The sequence below is a fragment of the Strix uralensis genome, chromosome 10 (genome assembly GCF_047716275.1).
Source record: "Strix uralensis isolate ZFMK-TIS-50842 chromosome 10, bStrUra1, whole genome shotgun sequence".
NCBI lineage: Eukaryota > Metazoa > Chordata > Aves > Strigiformes > Strigidae > Strix > Strix uralensis.
The window spans coordinates 13,844,287-13,864,495 of record NC_133981.1 but is presented as its reverse complement, the minus strand read 5'-3'; the positions used below and the strand labels follow the sequence as shown (position 1 = coordinate 13,864,495).

Here is a 20,209-nt window from a genome sequence, read left to right as displayed (position 1 = left end):
CTCCTCCTAAAGCAGTTTGGTAGGTTTTTGTTTATTGATTTCTACTAAAAGTTCCTATAAATTCCAAGTTCAGAAACAGAAATTGCGAGGTGGCGGTTTTTCTCCTGCAGACCTGCAGCATTTCTGTTCACATCCTGATGGTGCTGGGCAGAAAAGCCAGAGTTGTAGAGTTTTCCTAGGGAGGTTTGCTCTCCATGGCAAGGAGCTTGTTTTTAATCTAGCAAGGAAAGCTCTGAACACAGGATATTAAAAAAATCATGTACTAGTTGAACCAAGAAAGAGTCTGAGCCCAGTTCGGGTCATTTCTTTGAGACATTTAGCTTTCACAGAATAACTTGTTAGTGATGCTTGCTGAGGCATCCTATTTCCTTTTTGTTTGCCAGATTATTTTTATTCAGTGTAAATAAGGACCTGCTGCCATTATGTGAATTACAGGAGCTACCAACCTGCTACTGTGTGACAGTGTCTCCTGTACACATTTCTTCAACTGCGAGTAGAAGCACTTCTCCTATTGCTGCAACTTCTTAGTAACCGTTATGCAAACATGTGCAACTGGGGAGGTTGGGCTGACTGAAAATGGTGTCTCGTTAGGTTATAATGGCTCCTTCCAAAGCTTTGGGGAAGAGGAGTGCAACTGAGAGCGTTGGCAGTCCAAACCTGGGCCTGCCATTTCCATTAACAGCCAAAGCAACCACTCCATCCTTTCGGAGATGCTGCGCTGCTCCGTCAGCCTCTGACGACTGACTCTTGGATCACTCGGGATCAGACGCTGAGCCAAGGGTTTCTCATTTCCAGTTGTTTGAGAGACAAAGAGGCTGTTTGGCCGGGTAACAGTGGTGCAGAGGCAGGGCCATGTCCAGCTTCCCTGGGACTGCGGGCAGACACGCTCCTGGCCATGGCCCATGGGGAGCTGTCAGTGTCCCGGCTTGGGGCACCAGCGGTGTGGGCAGCCCTGCCTGAAACCTTTAGCTGAGAGGACGCCTGCTGCCGGAGACCAGGAATAAAGGGGTTAATCCTTGAGTGGTAGTGGACTTTTTAACAGTTTAGCTCTTTCTGTGTAGACTTTACCATAGCCCAAGAAAACATGAACTCTTCTGTTCCCAGCTGCCTGTGCTTTGGGCTTGTCTAACTCCAGTCGTTTCTAACAGCCAGTTCTCGGCGAGGCAGGTCAGTCGAGTGCCTGGAGATGACTCCCCTCTCTCCAATTACAGAAGCACAGTTAGTGATCTCTTCCCGTGAGTGTCCTCTGCTTTCTAGCTCTTGTCTTCCAGAGTGTAAGCTTTTGGGGTCAGGCACTGAAGAGATACTTGTCTAACATGGAAAACATAATTGGCACTCGATTGAAGGTTATAATTAAAGGCCTGTTAATCCTCCCATGATGGACAGGACTGATGCAGCTCATGCAGATGCTGCTGGCTAGAAAATTGGTTGCAAACAGTGCTGGTAAGGACAGTGCAGGTTTTGGTCTGGATTGTCAGCTGGTGCCTATCAAGGTGTCACCCTGGACATTAGTAGAGACCTGTTGGGTTTGGGTTGAGCTGGGGATCCGCTCTCTCTGTCTCCGGTGTGTGAGCAGAGGGGGAGGCTGGACGGTATCGGGATCAAACAGCAAATGGTGGCTGCTTCGTCGGTGGGGCTGGTCTCCAGCTCCACGGTGCAGGCAGGAGAAAATGGATGTCCTCCAAGTGTTCCTGCCTGTTCCCTAGGCAGCAGGCATGAAGGGTAGAAAAAGGCTTTTCTGCCTGCCTGTATTTTTTCATGATTATCTGAAAAGGCTACTTAAGAGCAAGTTCATTTTAATTGAAAGGAGGGTGCCTCTTAAATGCAGCAGCAAAGTAATGATGGAAGCAGGGGAGCGACAATGCTGGCGCTGTCGGGGGCTGTGTTTGTGAGTGGCTGACTCAGAGACCTCCGGAGCACCGAAGAATGTCGTTTTCGCTGTTATTGCTTCTGTCTTTGCATTAATGATGCTGGCAGCCCTTAATTTTGTTTTTTACCACAAACCTTTTCCGTTTAACATGCAGCAACAGCTCCTGGGGTCAGTGGCCATCTCCATTTATTTGTGTGACTGCTCGTAGCTGAGTAGCTTCAGGGCCAGGCCTAGCGGGCTCTCCATGTCTGGCGAGGCTGCCCTTGGCCTCCGTGCCCTTAGACGGTACTGGCTGGCTGAACTTCTGCAAGGGAACTTGAAAGTGTCAGAGCAACGCCTTACAGGAGTGGGGAAAACAAAGAAATTCTGTTGACAAAGGTCAAAATGCACCTTGCTGATGCCTGGGTACCCAAGAGCGTCCTCGCCCGCCAGTGGGACTGACGTGCCACTGCTGAGTCCTCCCCGGTACCAGGGCTCCGGGGCGAGCCAGCGCCCAAGGGATGATGGCAGGGAGGGAGCTGGGTCCTGCCGGGCTGGCTGGGGCTGGTGCTGGGCTCGCAAGTGCCTGGCCAGTGGTCCAGAGGCGGTGACCCTTGCTGAGCTCGCATGGTGGTGGCTGGCTGCGGGTCCCACGGGCACATACTGCAAATTCCCGTTTCTCGGAGCAGGGGGTGGTGAAAGCTGCAGGAGTTTCGGTGAGTCTCTACGTTTGCTGCTGCTGTCTGAACTGCCTTGAATGATCCCTGCAAGAGTCGGGGAGAAATCTTTGTGCCAGATATAAAGATCAGACGAGCAGCGGTTGCTCAGATCTGGAAAAAAATAGGAAGAGGTAAGAAATTGAAAAGATTGGAGAAGCATTATTGATATTCCTTGTATTTCTGTGCATTGTCAGGGTTATTAAGAGCTGTTCTGGAGACCACCTCGGGTTGTAATCCACTATGAAAAGAGAACTAGAGATCAAATCTGTGTTTTTAAATAAAAATCTCTATCAAACTTGTGCAGGAAGGCAGAGCTCTGTAAAGCAAGTCCTGTGTTGGCACCAGCAGGAGTGGGAACGTAAGATCCATATGGGATGTAATGAAATTTCCACTGACCTTGCGTGGGAAGGAAACTCTTGTCGACAGGGGAACGTGAAGGTTTTAAAAATGTTTTGTAATGAAACTGGTACCTTTGTATCCTGTAGGAACGCAGCAGTGGGTTTCTAAGAGGCTTAATTCAAAGGCGGTTACTCTTTGCCACCCTCAGCTCCAGTGAATGTCGTCGTTAACCCCAGAAGTTGTGTAATGGGGAGACTGCTTGCCTGCAAAAGGGGGTGCGCGTGAGGCAGCGCTGTGAGGCAGCAGGCGTGCCGTACCCCGGGAAGCCGCTCTGCTGAGCTCGGGGAGTGACAGCACCAGCCTGCTGTCGCCCATCCCGGCTCTGCTCGGGCGGGAAGCCGGGGAGCTGTCGGGAGCCATGGCTGCGTAGGTGGTCGTCTGCTGCTGATCCCAGAAGGCATCGCAGCCCTTGCATGGCACAGAGCCCCTGAAGAGCTGTCTTCCTGATGAAATCAGAGCCGCAGTGCTGTGTACACGTGATCTTTCTGTAAAGCCTAGGCTATTTTTCAGCAAATGGTGGAGTCCCAGCTACCAAGGACTGGACCAGCTTTCAGGTGTGATGAAGCTTTCTGGAAGTTCACTCAGCTTCTCCAGGCATTCCCGCACATCTCTATAGCAAAACCAGGCTAAATATTGCTGTGTGGCATTAAAGCATACTTCCTCTCTCCCCAGAGAAGGTGTTGTTGCAAGGGGAGCAAATCTATTTTCTGTGTATGAGTGCAGATGTGAAGAGGGAGGGATGGAGGAGCAGCATTGTTTGTGAGGTGTGCAGCTCTGTTTTGGCACAGTGCTGGATACTGTAGGAATAGGATACGGCTTATTTTGATGCAAGAGTAAAGACCAAGACACTCTGACGTCAGTCATTTTGAGACCTCATTTGCAATGAGAATTCAATTTCTTTTTCTCCATTCTTTTAGCAGCCATATATATATTTTTAAAAAGGGTATTTCTAGCATTGCTTATCTAGTGGAATTGTCTTTCATTTCAGGGTGCTCTGCAGCTCAGCTGTGAATGAGGGCTGATGTTTGTGTGCAGCAGATGCCCAGTCACAGGGGAGCCCTGACCGTGCAGCACTGCCTGGGTACAGGCAGCAGCTGTGCTGAGCATCCCTGTCACTCTTTCTCCTCTGCCTGGGGCCTTGGCCCTTCTGGCTCCCGTGTCCAGCGTCCTCGTGTCCGCAGATGGGATGAATGTGAGTCAGAAATGAGTTGGAGTGCATTGGCTACACAGGGACACCACAGGCAGACATCAGGAGTGGCGTTGCTAGTGGCCAAGTGCAGTGTGCTGAATCCCTTGCCAAGACAGTGCATGAACCTCAGATGCATTTTATGAATAACTGTGCTATCCTCTCATAAAGTGTCAAGAACACAAAGGAAGTACTGTAAAAGCAGTGCCCATGGAGGATCCCACATAAGGTGACTGATTAACTTCGGAGCTTTCAGCGTTCGTTACTTCCAAGGAGCTTTTGGTTTTTAGGTGACCTTCACGCAGCCTGCAGCCTCCAGTCCCATTACTGCCATCGTTAAATTACCCAGTAATGAGATTGCTGCAGGTGTCCTTGTTCCTGCAGCTCTCAGAGTTCACCTGTCAGGCTGCGAGTAGCTCCGTCTCGCACGATAGTTGTTATACAAAGAAACGTTGAAAAATAACAGATTGCCAGATTCTTATAATGACAGTTTTAATCTCCTCCACTTGGGATCCTCACAAATTTAAAGAGCTTGAAATTGTCCATAAATCTTTTGTGATTTCAGTCAGTGCTTTGTGTCATCATTACTTCATAATTAATTAATTCATCATCCAGTATGAAGTAATGATTATCTGGATAGGACCTTGCTGTAGCTATGAAGTTGTGGGACAGCCTGATGCTGGCAGTGGACTGGTAGGGCTAGCCTGGCTTATGTGCATATATATATATACACATATGCATACTGAAGATTGTTTCACACATTGAAATGACACCACTGTATTGTTTTGGTTTAGGTCATTTTGCTTCCCAGTTATGATGCAGTGATTTCAAGCGCGCATGCTCAGGCAGTACAGGTATTTTTAGTTTGCTGAGGCTCTTGAGGGTAAGTTACCATCTGTCGTCTTACCATGTTGAAGTTGCAGAAGGAACCAAGGGTGAGGTCTAGCCCTCTTGTCAAAGGGCTTTACTAGTTTTAGGACTTCCTCCTTAGCACAGGCTGAGTCCTCCCATCACATAGGCAGCGACAGTTCAACGTGCTGCAGCCTTGCACCAGAAGGTGCCCAGGGGCCGGCAGTGCCCACGGGCTCCCATAACATCGCTGGTGGAGTCCCTGGGAGCTGCTTCCTCTGCCAGGCCAGCGTCCTGTGGCATGGCAAGATCCCCGAGCTGCATGGAGAAGCGTTTGAACTAAACAAGCACCCACAAATACCTGTCATCTTCCTCCTGTCATGTCCGTGGGCCGCTTGGCTGATAATCGAGCCTGAGACGCGCTGGGGAAAGAGAACTTGGGGCTGCCCAGTTCAGCGAGCCCTGATGCCCGCCATAAGCATGAGTTGTGTTTCTCCTGTGTGAGTGTACATGGTGGTGTGCACGTTTGTCATCTTGTTTGGTGGTGCACTGGGTTTGGGAGCTAACTGTTAGTGCGTGTAAGCTCACAAGGTGATGGAGGGAAAGCTGTGAGCTGTAGCCTGGATGCTGCCTGTGCTGGGATGTGATGCTCATTGAAATGGTAAGCTTTGGTGCCACCAAAATCATGTTCTTTCCCCTCTTGCTCTCGAGTCCTCTGTTGCCCCCCCACCGCCATCACCTCCCAAAAAGGGCCAGAAGTTTGGGTGTTTATAAATCAGCTAAACTTGATGTTTCAAGAGCTCCCTGTAGCTGAGATCAGGTGTGGGTCTGGTCCGTCACGTTAAAAAAGAGATGTCTCACTGAGCAGCGAGGCATGGTGCGAGTGTGCGGGTGCACTTGGGGAGCAGCCGGCCGGCCCCAGGCTTCGATGGCCAAGCACAGGATTTACCCTCTGGGTTGCACAGATCCGCAAGACCATGTAAGGAGGCTGTAGGATACTTGGACAAAGAGCAGGTGGAGGTGGGGCCTCACCCTCTTGTTTGCTGGGCTGCAGGGCTCGATGGGGTCCAGGCGCTAATTGGGAAAGGAAGAAATAATGTTAGTGCAGGAAAGAGGGAGTTGAGTTGTTGGTGGTGCTGTTACCGCTACCGTTAGGCCAGCAGTGAGCTGGTACATCTGTGGGAGCCAGGGAGGGGACGAGGTGGGACGGAGACTCTCCGAGGCATCTCTGTGTGCTGCCCTGCCCTGTTCTGGCCCTGTTGAGCCCCGAGGGTGCACACACAGGCAAAGGGGGCTGGCATGGGGCTGAGCTCCTCCGATGGCTTTTGCTAGGGACACTTCACGTTGGGGTCCATCAGCTACGGGTGACCAAAGTGAGAAAAATATACTTAATCACAAACCTTAGGAAAAGATAAAGAATACGTTGTTTGTTACAGATTGCTTATAAAAATGTTTTTAGCACTAAAGAGGCTATTTCTGTGGATGGACTGAAATGGCTGCAGGTGCCTTGTCTGTTGAGCAGAGTGCATTTCTGTGCACCATTCTCACCGCTGGGGAGAAAGCCAGGTTCCTCAAGGTGAGCACGTGCAGTAACACGCTGTTGCTGGAGCTGGCCTGCTCAGCTGGGGTGTCCGACTGCCTTCTGTGGTGGGGAGGGCCGGGGGCTGCTCTCCTCTCTGCCCCTGGGGTCTGGGAACAGGCAGTCGTTGCATGGACCCGTTTCATCATCCAACCTTGGTGATTCTGGCTTGTCTGATCTTCTGCTGTGCAGCTGTCCCCTCTGGAAGCCTGCTCAGCCTGATTGTTCTCACTCTGAATATATTTTTTTTCTACTGTCTAGTCTCATTTTTCCCTCCTGTTTCCAGCTCTGCACGCCGCCTCCCCGCAGGGCTCCCCTTCCCACTGGGCAGAGCCCAGCTGCAGCTCCTGCGAGAGAGCTGCTCCCTGTGCAGGCTTCCAAGAGCTGCTAAAAACCTTCCCTGCAGTTGGGAAGCCGTTTGGAAGGTGTATGTCCATCCCACCCCATGCCACGGGCTCTGCACTGCTCCTCTTGCAGAGAGGGTGAAGGGTCTGGCTGCAATTTGTGAGCAGTGTTTCCTTCTCTGGTGCTTGCCTGTCTTCCCAGGATGAGCCCTGTGTTGGGGATTTGCAGCTGAGAAGGGGGAACTGGAAAAAGCACAATTGGTCTTTTACTGTGGGAGAGAAGCAGCCTCAAAATGAGTGTGCCCAGGCTTCCCTGCCCTCTCCCCCTGCCCCACAGGCGCTGCAGAGCCTCTTCGGCGAGGGCTGCGGGGCTTGTGGGGTACTGGCACAGTGTCTGAAGGTCCGTATGAGGAAGCAGAAAAACCTGGGACAGATAAAGTCTGTGTTATATGAACTGGAGTTTGGAGGGTCTGAAAGACTTTTTAAGCCTTTGAGCCAAAGACGAGTGTGATTTGCCTGTTAACCTGGCAGAGCTGGGGGGATGGATGCGGGTGAGAGGAGTGTGCGTGTACAGTGCCAGCCTCCTTCGGGTCACTGTCAGACGTTCTGTAGGCATTCAAAAGATCGTTTATCAAGAAATAATGCATTAGTTTATATGCAAAGAGTGCAGGATTTCAGGTAGTACTAGATAAATTGAAGTATCATTTTCTAGTTTCCAAAAAGGCAATTGACAAGCTCTGAGGGTTGGTCTCTGTATACTTACACAGCTGTTTATTTTGACAAAGAATAAGGTTTTAATGTGAGACCGGCGAATGAAATTCTTCAGCTCTCCCTTGAAAAAAAAATCTGTTGGCTTTAGCAAGCCTTGAATTAAACCTGAGGCTTGTGAGGGAGCCTGCTCTAGCAGAGCCTATGCGATTTGCTCTGATTCAAGGAACGACAGCCCCTGGCCAGTGGTTGTTGCTGACGTTGTGTTTTCTTCTTCTCCTCTCTTGTGTGCATGCAGAAATCCGAACTCAGCTGGTCGAGCAGTTCAAATGCCTGGAGCAGCAGTCGGAGTCGCGCCTGCAGCTGCTGCAGGACCTGCAGGAGTTCTTCCGCAGGAAGGCTGAGATCGAGCTGGAGTACTCCAGGAGCCTGGAGAAACTGGCTGAACGATTCTCCTCCAAGATACGCAGCTCCAGAGAGCACCAGTTCAAGTAAGGAGGCGTTCTCAGGGGCAAAATGATGGGGCTGAGACTGCCTCAAACACTAGATATTTGTAGCTGCACAGTCCAAAAGTGGAGTAAACTAAATAGCATCAGTAGTGACCTTGTCTGTCTTATCACAGTGCAGGGTCCACAAAAAGGCAAAAAGTTTTTTTTTCAGGACTTTCACTAAAGTGGTACTGACCTGTGCTGCCTGAATTACACTTACTATGCACTTCTTTGAGCAGTACAATAAAAATATGGATCAGAGACTCAGAAGGAGTCAAGCCCCTTGATTTTTTTTTAAGAGGCTTGAATTCAGCCACTGGTTTGATTGTGCGAATAAGGGTAGGCCCTTTCTGTAAACCCTGGTTTCGTATGTGGTCCAGTCCTTAGATATCAGAGTGCTTCACGCTGCACACAGATCTGCTTACAGGCTCAGGCTTGGAAGCAGTTTCTGGAAATGTGATTTATTGCAGTTTTTTAAAATGAAGTATGTATGTTTTCTGTGTACACACCCGTACAGTGTTGAAGCTAGGCAAATCCATAGTGGAAATATTTTGAAACAAAGCTTTGAAATAGGAGGTATGAACTGGATGCTGGAATTGTGTGAAACTCAAACTGATGGTGGAAATTGTAAAATCCGTGAATGTGTGAATATGTGCAAGTTTTCAAAAGCAGACTCTTTTCAGTTTCACCACACTCCCAAGCTTGGCTAAAACAAAAAGGATCCGAAAAACTTAAAAAAAAAAAAACAACCCCAACAAAAAACCCCAAAACAAACTAGAGGCAGAATTTAAATCTGGAGGTAACTGTTTTGTGGTGAGGATATGCAGCTTGTGCTGTTACGCTGGCTCGCTGGTGGCCATGACTTCAAGGCTCCTGGGACCACCACGGTCCCGTTGCTGCTGGAGCAGCGGGTCCCTGCTCTCCAGGTGTACCCAAGTGTGCCCACTCAGAGCTGCGGGGCTGGGCTCTGTGGGACGGTGCTCAGTGTTGGCACGTGTGTGTTGGTAGCTGTCAGGGTTTTCCTCTTCCCACAATGGGCTCTTCCTGGCATTTCTTGGGGTGCAGGTCTTGCTGGGCAGCAGCAAGACAGATGCTCGTCCTGGCTGCTTCCTGTGCAGCGTGGCAGCTGAAGGTCCCCACCTTTGCCTCCCCTGGCTGTAGCATTTGTCTCTGTCTCTTCTTCTGACAGCGACGTCCATGAAATAGTCTTTCAACTGGGATTATGCCCTTTGCTCAAGATGAAACTAGTGTCATTCATTTCAGTGGCCAAAGATGACAGCCACTGTTTAGCTCCTTTCCCAGAAAATTGAGGGTTTTGCCTGTCTGCTGCATTTAGCCTTCCTAGCCCCTGGCTCATTATAGTATTTTTCTTTCTCTAACCTCTTGTGATTTTTGTTTTTTCCTGTTTCAGCTGCAAGAGCAGTGATTTCTGCTGTTACATTACTAAATCCTATTTATTCCATATTACTAAATCCCATTTAATCTGTTTTACTTGGTCTCTCTAGTGAGCAAGGCTTTACTGTTGTCTTATGCAAAATTCTGCTGAAGACAAATTGCCATTCAGATGCTGCCTGGTCTTTTTGCATCTGGCTGTTGCTCATCAGTTGTGCGGTGCTGGGCTGGCGCTGCCGTATCCTGCGTTGGGGATGTCTGTCCAGGGGAAGGAATTGGCTGGTGTGGGCTCGGGAAGGTGCTCTTGTTCCCAGATGGGGAGCCCATGAGGGCTCGGGGTGGGGTGTGTGTGCCTCTCCCATCAGCTGAGAGCAGCGTTACGGCACTGCCATCGCTTACTGTGCTTTCGCTATTGGAAGGATGCTGTTGTGTGGTGTCTATGGGTAACAATGATTCTCCACCTTTATAAAACACCTGGGCACAAGTGCCTGGTGGTTTGCGATGGTGTTTGCAGTGTTAACAGGGTCTGCTTGGTTTCAGAGCGCGCTTCTGCTGAGTCCTCCCTGTCTTGCTCCCTGTTGAGAGACTCCCTTAATATATTTTTCTTCCAGACTGCTTTGTACCTGCTCTTCATCACGTTCATCTGCACTGCTTCCCCAGCTTCCTCATGAATGTCATTATTCTGATGAGGCTTTTGACAGTGAAGAAATAGGGTATCTCCAGCTCTTTGTCCCTGGGTAGCCATGTGCAGCAGGCTGTGGCCCAGCCCTTAAGAGCGGTGATTGCCGTGGTGCTGCTGCTGGGCTGTTGGTGGTGATCCCGGGCTGATGGACTCATTCACGCTTTTATAAGCAGTTGTGTTGTCTGTACGTGCACGCAGAGATGTTCTGGAGTCACTGTGCCTTCCTCTCCACACGTTGGGTGGTGAGGTGGGCTGCACCAGCCCCGCTACCACAGGTGAGAACAACTTGGGTGAGGAGGAGTACATGTGCGAAGGCTTCGGCTGCACAGTGTTGCGGTAGCAAGCGTGGGCTGGTGTTCTGGTTGCAGGGCTTTTGGGAAGGACCCTTGCCAAGCCCAGGTGCACAGCAGACCTGGTCCCTTGTGGGTGAAGCAGGGGGTGCTCCCCGGGCAGCTTGCACGTGTCTTTGGATGCTGGGGAGGGAGAAGCCTCTGGGGCCTGGACATGTCCATCAGGCACAGCTGTCGGCACACGGGGGGACATGCCCGGGCAGGGGGTGGCAGGGGAGGTCTCCACTGAAGGGGGCTGCTTCTCTGGAACCACCACGTCTTGTAGGAAAGCATTGGCCTGACCAGAGGAAGTGGTGTGGGTGAAACGTTTGGAACAAATCACTTGGCTGCCTCATTTAGAGGATTTGTCTCAAAGTGTCTCAGCTGGACAGTGTGAAATATTTTGTTTCAGTTGTGTCATTTCTGGAAATTTTGATTCACTTTTGATTAATTTGCCTTCAGTACTAAAAGCAGTACATGTAGGTTTCTCTGTGTTGAGATGGAACATGTCAAAATTAGTTAAGCTCTAATCAAGTGTGAAATGTTTGCTGAAATTTCCCTCAAAAGAGAGTTTTTCTGACCAGCCCTGGCTTCTGGGCGGGTCAGGGTCTCAGGATGCCCCTCAGCAGGGTCTTGCCCGGTGGAGCGGGGTGGGGCTGAGCTGGCTCCATGGATGCTGTGTGGCTCCCGGGGACTCCTCAGGTCACCCACCTCAACGCCTGCTCCCGCTCATGGCAATCTCTTTATTGTCTCCAGCACGAGTTGGATGAAGACCGTTGTAATTATTCAGCATACATGAATGTATTCACGTTGTGCAGACACTTTGTGTTAAGTTGAATGCAAAACATTTTCTCCAGCACTGTTTAGTGGACTAAATGTGGTACAGCAGATTGTGTGGCAAATGGACTCCTTCTGAAATGGAAGTGACAGCTGTATTAATAGCGCAAAGTGGAAAAAAGCAGCAAAACTCTCTCCTTTGCAAAGCACTGAAGGGATTGCCAGGGACGTCTCTTCTCCTCTACCATCTTCCAGAGCACCCAGTTTGGGAAGGGACTGGTTGGGGCTCTGATTTGGTACTTGTGCTTGTGTGCTGCTGGACATCCCTGCGGGCAAGTGCTTGAACAGCTGAAAGAAATTCAGGTTCCTGGAAACTGGAGCAGGGCCACAGAGGGGTTCCCAGCCCAGCTGGGGCAGAGGACCAGCTCTTGCAATGTCTCTGTCTGCCTTGTGCATTTTCAGGTCCTTCAGAGCTGTGGACCAGAGTATCTGCACTGTGTTACTGCAATAACTGACCTGTTGCAGATCACGCCTTTTTAAAGCATAGGTATGGAGCAGCGGAGCAGAAAGTGCACTGGGTGCTCCAAGGGGTTGATGTAGGGCAGAAAAACCAAGGTGTGCAGGGCAGAATGTATGCTAAGATCCATATATATGGGTGTTGAGTGAAGCACAGGGCTGTGCCCAGGGTCAGCATTAGAGCATCTATCTCCCCTGCACAGAAAAGCCTCTGTCCCGTCTCCGGCAGTGGTGGGAGGCTGGTAAATAAGGAGGAAGCTGCAGGAGAGAGCAGCTTGGGGCAAAGAACGGGAATTCCTTGTCTTGATTGAATCCCTTGTGTATAATATTTAGACCGTGAGCTTCTGTGCTGGCAGAGATCTTGAAGCACCATCTCTCTGATGGGTCACACAGCCCAGTTGGGGCAGCAGCTCAGGGTCACCACCCAGCCCCGCACTGGTGACCCTGTGGTGTCTGGCTAAGGGACATGACTCTTGATTTTTTTTTTCTTTTTTTTTTTTTCTTCCCAATTCCCTAGGAAAGATCAGCACCTACTTTCCCCTGTGAACTGCTGGTACCTGGTTCTGACGCAGACCCGGCGAGAGAGCAGAGATCACGCCACCCTGAATGACATCTTCATGAACAATGTCATCGTTCGGCTGTCACAGATCAGTGAGGATGTCATCAGGCTCTTCAAAAAGGTAACCAAAGCAGTGATGGAGAGTTCTGCTCAGTGAGGATCCATCCTTGCTAAAATATAAGTTTATTGTGGAGTTCCACACAACTGTGCCCTCCCAAAAGTCTAATGAGGTACAAAAGAGCCAACATTGTTAAAAAGCAGAGAAAGGTAACAGGAATTTCTACATAGTACACATCACCTCTTAATGAGAAAATGAGAGAAGAGTTTAAACTCTGGGCAGTGAAAATGTAAAACCACAGTAAGGCAGGCCAAGTAAAATTCTCAGAGACAACTTGCTAAAGACGTAAAGCTAACAAAAACTTCTCCAAAATCACAAGAAAGAAACCTGCTGCAGGATGTGAAGGGGAATAGATGGATGAGGTGCAAAAATGCTACGAGGTAACAGCCAAAGGTCAGCTGGCTTTTTTAGCTTGGTACTTGTTATGGAAAAGCTTAGACTGGACATTTTCTTGGCGGGATGGTGGTGTTACCAACCTGAGGAACCTTATGCAGCTGAATTGTCATTATATGTTGCAGAGCAAATCTTTACAAGGGTCTATCACTTGTAAGCCTTTCCAGATAATATTTGTCCAAGAATTTTAAAGAAACTGGGATATAAAACTGTCAAATGACTAGCAGTGAGGTGTGACCTGATGCTTAAACTGGTGTCAGTGCCAGAGAAATGAAAGGTGGAAAACGTGATGACTTTTTTAAAGACTCCTAGAGGGCTTCAGAGAACAGCTCAGCCATCTGACTTTGAAAGCAGACTTGTTGGGTGAAACTTTACTAAGGAGAAGAATGACAAGCATGTAGGCAGATACAAGAGTCAGCGTGGCTTTCTGAAAAGAGGAGTCGTGCCTCAGAAATCTAGTGGAGGTATTTCCAGGAGCTGGTGGTCATGTGAATAAGTTGGCACAGTACCTTCAGTGTCTTACTGGCTTTGGAAAAGGTCCCTTGCTGAAGTTCTTGAAGTAGAGAAGCTGTTGAAGAATGAGGAGTGGTTGTTTTCTGGGTTAATGATTGGTTAAAAGACAGGGAACAAAAAGAAGGAGAATTTCAGTGGAGTTCCTAATAAATTATTTGGAAAAAGGATGACTAGTAAGATAATAAAGTCTCCTGATGATACAGAATTATTAATGATAGCCAAACTAAAAATGAGCATCAAAGACTTGCAGGAATCTCGCAGTCAGGTGGACCAGGACTCCAGCTGAAAAGGAGGGGAGGAGTGTGTAATGTGTTAAGAGCATGAGGAGTCACAGCAGTTCGTGGGCACGAGGACCTCGCTGTGCCTGCTAATGTAAGCCCTGGGCACTCAGCAGGCGCCAGGCAGAAAGAGAAGGTAAAAAGGAAAGGCTTCTTAACATCACTTTACTATAGATATTTTATTACATTTGCAGTATTATAGGTCATGGTACATGTTTGTTGGCTCATACCATGTTTTTGAAATCCAGACGTGTAACCTGAATCCTCGGGTAGTTGGAAGGATGTGGAAGAGCGTTCCCTGTTGGCAGCTGCCTGGCCCCACTGCCGGAACAACTCTGGGCTCGGGAATCAGCCTGAAATTGGCCTGAAATCACACCCTGAACGTGCTTGGTGGCATCGCTGGCCCTTTTCATTCACTCCTGGGCGTTTGCTAATGGCTGCCTTCAGGGATACCGTGGTGGGCTGGATGGACCTTTTGCCTGGCTATGTGACTCTTGTTTATCTTTGTTTTTGTTGCTTGTTTTCAGCAGGGGTAGCTGGAGAACTGCAGTTAGTGAGCAGAGTGAGCCCACGGGGATGCCTCTCCAAACAGAAGGGCTCTCAAATCAGTGGTTATCCTGAAATTTTAGCCCAGCTGAAGAGTAAATTTAGTGTGGTATTTTTATGGCCGGTTTCCTCTAGTTTATAGATCTGACCTAGAAATTAAACTGCAAGGTCAGGTTTGGATTTGCTGATCTGATATGGGACATCATCCCTTTTTCCGTCCTCCTGGCCTCCAGAAACTGGGCAGATTTGGGATCTATCTGTTAGCTCAGTTCTCAGTCTTTCTCAGAATCTCCCTCCCATTTGCATTTTACTCTGAACCTGTTTTTGAGATGTATATTAAGACTATACTTCTGCTTGACCCTTCCTAGGTCTGTGAATGGTATAGCTCAATTTGAACCATAGGACAAATCCAGTCAACATTAAAACAAGGACATAAATAGAATGTTTGAAGTGTTTTCTTGTAGTAGGTCAATCCTCAGCCAGGACAAGATGATAAAGTATTTCATCCATTCAGCAGAATTATTTTGTTGTGCTTGCTTTTCCTCAGTCTCTCCCTCCCTCCTCCTCTTTGAATTTAAATTTCAACTTTTAAGGCACAGCACTTACATTCTATAGAAATTGTTGCTCCTTGTTTCTCCCTCCCCCATCTTCTGCCAGGAGAGGTGAAGTAGCGCTGACTCCATCTGCAGCCTGCCAAAGCCAGCACCTGCTCTTAATCTGAGTGAGGCTTTACAATGGAGTTGGGGGGATCTGTGATTTCACTCTCATTTGTCCCTTGAGGTTTAAATTGTAGCAGGACTCACCTGTCCCTGGAAATAATGCTCAGCTAGATCACAGAAAAGGGTTATCTTGTGTCATCATTTGCCCTTAATGTGGATAGGGAGGCTGCCACTTTTGGGGATATTCAGGTTATTTATTTTTCTTAACCTATTGCACGCTGTGCCCAAAAGGGATCTGGGGCTGCGCTTCCCACTTTGCAGCAGTGTCTGGTGAGGGGCCTTAGGCACGTGCGTGGGAATATGAGCACCCTGGTAAAAGGCTTCTCAAGCCATCCAGTCCAGCCTTGCAGCTGGTATGAGATTGCTCAGAGGAGCTATCTTTCACTGTTTTATCCAGTCTGGGTTTGAGTATGATGAGTATAAAGTGCCTGAAGCACTGGGGAGACAGTACCATACAGGACTATTGGGCAAATAAACCGTCTCCGGAAGGGTTAAAGGCATCCACAGTTGTGGTTCAGCTGTTGGGTTTTGTTGTAGATTGCTCTTTGATGGTAAATTAGGGTAACATTTTTTTCCAGAGATGTCACTTTTAATTCCTCCCATCTAGATTTTATTAATGGGTTGTGACACACTGCGGGTACACAGAGGAACTGGAAGGTTTTGTGCTTTGTGCTTTCATTATGTAAATGTAAACAATCTCAGCAAGGAAGCGGGGCCCTAAAATCTGGGGTACGAGGACACGCATAACTAAGAAGCAATTGGTCAGCGTGGTGGTAATCTGCCAAGGAAGATGCCAGGTGCTGAGCTGCTTCTCCCCTCGGCTTCCCTGGCTGTGCTTGGCAGCAGTGGGGGTCGTTTGTCAGTAAATGGGGGCAAGGGCTGGCGTCTTGGGACAGTGGTGATAGTATTTGGGGATTTGATGAGGTTTGGTGGGGTGGAGAGATTTTCTGCAGCCAGGATTTGAAGCTCCTTTTTCCTGACAATTTTAATACAGAATCAAAGAGAATTTTTAAAACCAGATGTTATGCTGGTAAATCAATGTACATCACTGCAATCCGTGGATCCACTTCAGTTTTCCATAGGCACTGCGGGCAACATACAGCCAGTGTCTGAGCTGAGTGTTTGGCTCAGCATACCCAAAAAGGAGAGACTCCGGTTTTAGGGAAATACCATCAGTTATTTATGAAACATTATTTACCCAAAGTATGTATGCTTTTAGTGGGGAGGGGAAGAGTTGTTAGTAAGGTGGTCCTGATACACAGAAATTGTTTGGAACTCCAGGAGACCAGAAAACTAGAATAAGTTGAAAAAAACCACTTCAAAAATTTTAAAATAAAAAGTGAAATTGTAGGCCCTAAGTCATAGTTAGAAAAACCTCACAAAGCCAAGAAAAAAAATGGGTAAAGCTTATAATGAAAATATGAAAAAGAGATGGGGATTGAATTCATGAAGTTGGCAGACAGTGGAATTAAATACAGAAGCAACAACTTTTAAATAAGTGTGTGTTTGCATAAAATATATGCAACTGGCCTTCATGCACACATACATATATGTATGTGCATATTGAGTGTCTTTGTGTGCCTATGCACTACTAAGTAATTTAGTAATGAAGTGGTACATAAAATCACTTGCAGACAAATGTCAAGTGATGCACATAAGGAAAAGCAGCTTTCCAGCTTGGATGCATAAGGCTGGGCTCTGCACTAAATTTGGGCTGAGACATGGAGTTAAAGCATCAGGCTCGGAGCATGCCAGCTCAGCGCTTGCTAGCAGTCAGAAAAGAAATCAAAAGTTAGGAATTGCGGGGAACAGAGCAGAAAACATCGTTAATCCCCTGCAAATCCATGGCACGCTCACATCTCAAATCCTGTTTTGCTCCTTTCCCCCCAACACATACATGCTGTCACCGTGCTCGGTGGCATCAGGTGACAGAGCAGCTCTGTGTTGTGACACTTGCACCGGTGCTCCCCGAGGCACGCTCGGCTGGGGCAGGCTTGGCAGCAGCGATGGGTTTGGGGTGTGAGGGTGAAGGACTGCAGCCCAACGCGGTGGGTAATGCGAGGGGTGGCCTGGCAGGACCCAGCCCCTCTGGGGACAGGAGCTGACGGTCTCCGTGATGGTGCCACGTCCCCCAGGACTGTCATGGGTCGCATGAATTTGAGAGTAGAGCCTTGGAGAGCTCTGAAGAGAAGAAACCTGTCTGTCTGTGGGAGGGTCTGTAGACGGTCTTGGCATCGCTGGCGTTCAGGCAGGGTGATAGATGTCAGTTAAGCAATCCACAGCCCTTTTTTTGGCCTTTCAGGCATTTTTGAATTGCGTCCAAAGGAATCCCAGTTATAACTGCAGAAACTTGTCTCTTTCTCGAATACCTGCAGAAAAAATACACAGAACAGTGGGGTTCATTCAAAGGTGGTCTTGAGGCAGAGCATGGAGATGCTTGTAATGGATATTGGTAAAGGCAGGACCATTTACAAAATGTGAGTGGAATCTGGACTTGGACTTTGATAGTTCTTTTGTTACAAAATGGGCAGTTGTTCCCATCCAGTGATTTGTTGTCTTTCTTCCCCTTCCTTTTCTGCCTTTCCCAGGTGTGGAATAGAGGAATTCCTGTCTCTGGTGATCTGGCTCCATGTGGGTGTGATTTGGCTTGCCCTCTGAACTCAAGTTGTTCAGCTGAAGCCCTGTGCACTGAAGTCATGTAATTTTGCACAGCTATAATCCACCCCACCTACTTGTATTTTATCCCAACAGTTAAACAGTGCATCTTTCTTCTCTTGGCAATGCTTCAGAATCCAGTATTTAACATATTGCTATAATCGAGGGCTCCAACTGCTTCCCGTTGGTGTGGATGTTGTGAGGGCAGGAATAGCAGTGTAGATTGGGTGTTTTCCTGACACCTGGCCCTGCTGCTGTGACCCTCTAATCTGAAGCTACAAGATATATATAGATACATATATACGGCATTTTTCATGGTGGGAGTTTGCTGGAGCCTAGAGACCCAAGGCCAACGTGTCTCATTAGCTGTGCTGCTGATGGCTGTTACAGTGAAGGAGGAGCCCACAGGGATATTAAATGTGTCCCAGCATTTTTATAGAAAGACACAGTAATGATATCATTTACTTGTTGCACCCACTGGTTATAGTTGCAGTGACAAAGGACAATTGTCCTCCGGTGGGTATGGCTTCTTGCTGCACAAAAACTACCATTCTCCAAAGCGGGACAATAAATTTCTGCAGTGAGGTTTTTCAGGTCAGGCCCGTTGTCGTCTGGAGACCAGGAGCTGTGTATCCAGGCTGAGAGAGAAACACTGATCTTTGCCGCAGGAAAACCACAGTGTCGCTGGTTAGATAGCTGTGGGTGCCTTTGGGGTGCATGGGCAGCATGATTAAAAATGGACCAAGAAATCCTCGTGTCTCCTGCTCTGAATCTCTTGGTACAAGACATGAAAGGTGGGGTGCGGCTTCTTCACCTTCAGACTTCTGCCATGTATTTGAGTTGCTTCTCTGGACTCATGTGGAGAGATGGGCGTGTCTGAAATGCCCCCCGGTCTGTGCCGATGCCTGCCTTGGGATGGGGTGAGTGTTGTGGCTCTTCGCAGCATGCATGGGTGGCTCAGTGGCAGCTGTGACATTGCAGACACCAGACCGGGGCCAGTGAAGGCCATGAAAACCTCTGCAGTTTCTCTCATTTTGTTTGCCTTGGCATCCTGTGTCTCACAGCTGATGCCCAGGATGTTTTCCATCAGAAGAACATCCACAAGTGCCAGGAGCGGTCAGAGGAGGCTTCCTGAGCTGAGGCTGCTGTGAAGAGCCCAGCGGCTGAATGCAGTTCAGGGCAGCTCTGGGTGCCTTCGTGTCGGTGGTGGCTCGCCCCGCAGCTCCTCGCAGTCTGCCCCGGTGTCACATGTGGCTTGAAAGGCGGGTGGTTTGGGTAGGGAGTACAGAGCTGCAGGAGCTCGAGTGGAAATGGGCTTTAATTCTCCAGCTCTTCCTGGTTCTCCAGCATGGCTGCTGCCAGGACTGACTCTGGAGGTGGGCTGGGGTTTGAGGGATGTCCCCCTGCTTGCTGCCAGCCATGACAGTGACCTTGAGATGGATGTGGTAAGGTGAGCTTGGCTTGCACATGCGAAACACAGGGAGCGTGTGGCCTCTCTGGCATTGTCTTCTCTTTCTCAGCAGAAGCTTTCCTGGGAAATGTAGGACCTGGAGATGGAGTGCTGCTCACCTGGGTGAGGAATGGTGTCCTGTCAGCGAGTGCTGCAGAGCTGCACAGATATTTAAGGGTATCGGGGTGCTGTGGGGGGACCCGCAGGTAGGTTGGGGAGCTCTGTGGGCAGTCTGGGGGACCGTCGGCCTCTTGAGCATCCCTGGCCTGCAGCTCAGCTTGCACCATCGAAACAGCTGGGCGGCTGGCCTGCCTGCCCCAGCAGACAGGCAAGCCCTGCGAATGAGGAAAGCAGGGGAAGAAACCTCAATTGGGCAAATTTCCCTGGAGCTTCCAGTGTGAGTCACGTTCTGGCTCAGGAGGAGATTATCAAGGCAGGTGTGTTAATGTTGCTGATCGGCAGGCAATAAGCAGAGATGCGGAGATGTCACTGTAGAGATCTGACTTGGTCTGTTGTAGAATGAGTCCCCGTCACCTCAAGATCTCACAGCACATCCTGGCAGAGACAAACCCCGGGTGAGGGATGTGCCGCTGGCCCCCTCAGCCAGGCAGGTGTTGTCTCCCCTTTTACCTCCTGCGGTGGCAAAAGGAAAGAAGTTTGCTGCTGCTTCCAAGTATGGAATACAGGAAATTATACGTTTGAGACCAGAGCATTGCTATGTCCGAAATAACCGTGCTGCGTTATTCCCCAGTGTGAGATTTAATTACGTTCCATGACAGTGAATTTAATTATGCCCCATACTGCAGTGTCCTGGATGGAGATTTAATGACGAAGTGGTGTCTGTCTGGAAGGGAGTTCTTTTCTTTGTCTTGAAAATAAGCATTCTTCCTTGCCAGGAGTCCGTGTCGCTTCTTCCCCTTACTTTGTCTGCAGTGGCAGGAATTTTAATAAACCTGCTAAAACTGAAGCCATTGCTATCCCAGCAAGCAACTCTGCTTTTTAGTAGGACTGGAAGGCATAAAGCAAGTGGCTAAATCAGAATTTGGGTTTTGCGGATGGTACCAGGGAATTGGAATGACATTTTGGTGTTGTCTCCCATAAACACACAAATGTAACTGCTCTGTTATAAAAAGGGCAGGCAGCAAACGCGGAGGAGAGGCG

General features: G+C 48.9%; 1 protein-coding gene across 4 annotated transcripts in view; it reads left to right on the top strand.

Annotated features, from left to right (window-relative positions):
• The window catches only part of SRGAP3 (SLIT-ROBO Rho GTPase activating protein 3), a 125,346-nt gene that overhangs the window by 54,137 nt on the left and 51,000 nt on the right, over window positions 1-20,209 (top strand). For all 4 annotated transcript variants that reach the window (XR_012630259.1, XM_074879241.1, XM_074879240.1 and 1 more), the window contains exons 2-3: window positions 7,932-8,124; window positions 12,335-12,497. Coding sequence is in view for 3 of the 4 variants with exons in the window: in XM_074879241.1 (XP_074735342.1) it covers window positions 7,932-8,124; window positions 12,335-12,497 (356 nt within the window). In the remaining variant the exon portion in view is untranslated. The remainder of the gene's footprint in view (window positions 1-7,931; window positions 8,125-12,334; window positions 12,498-20,209) is intronic.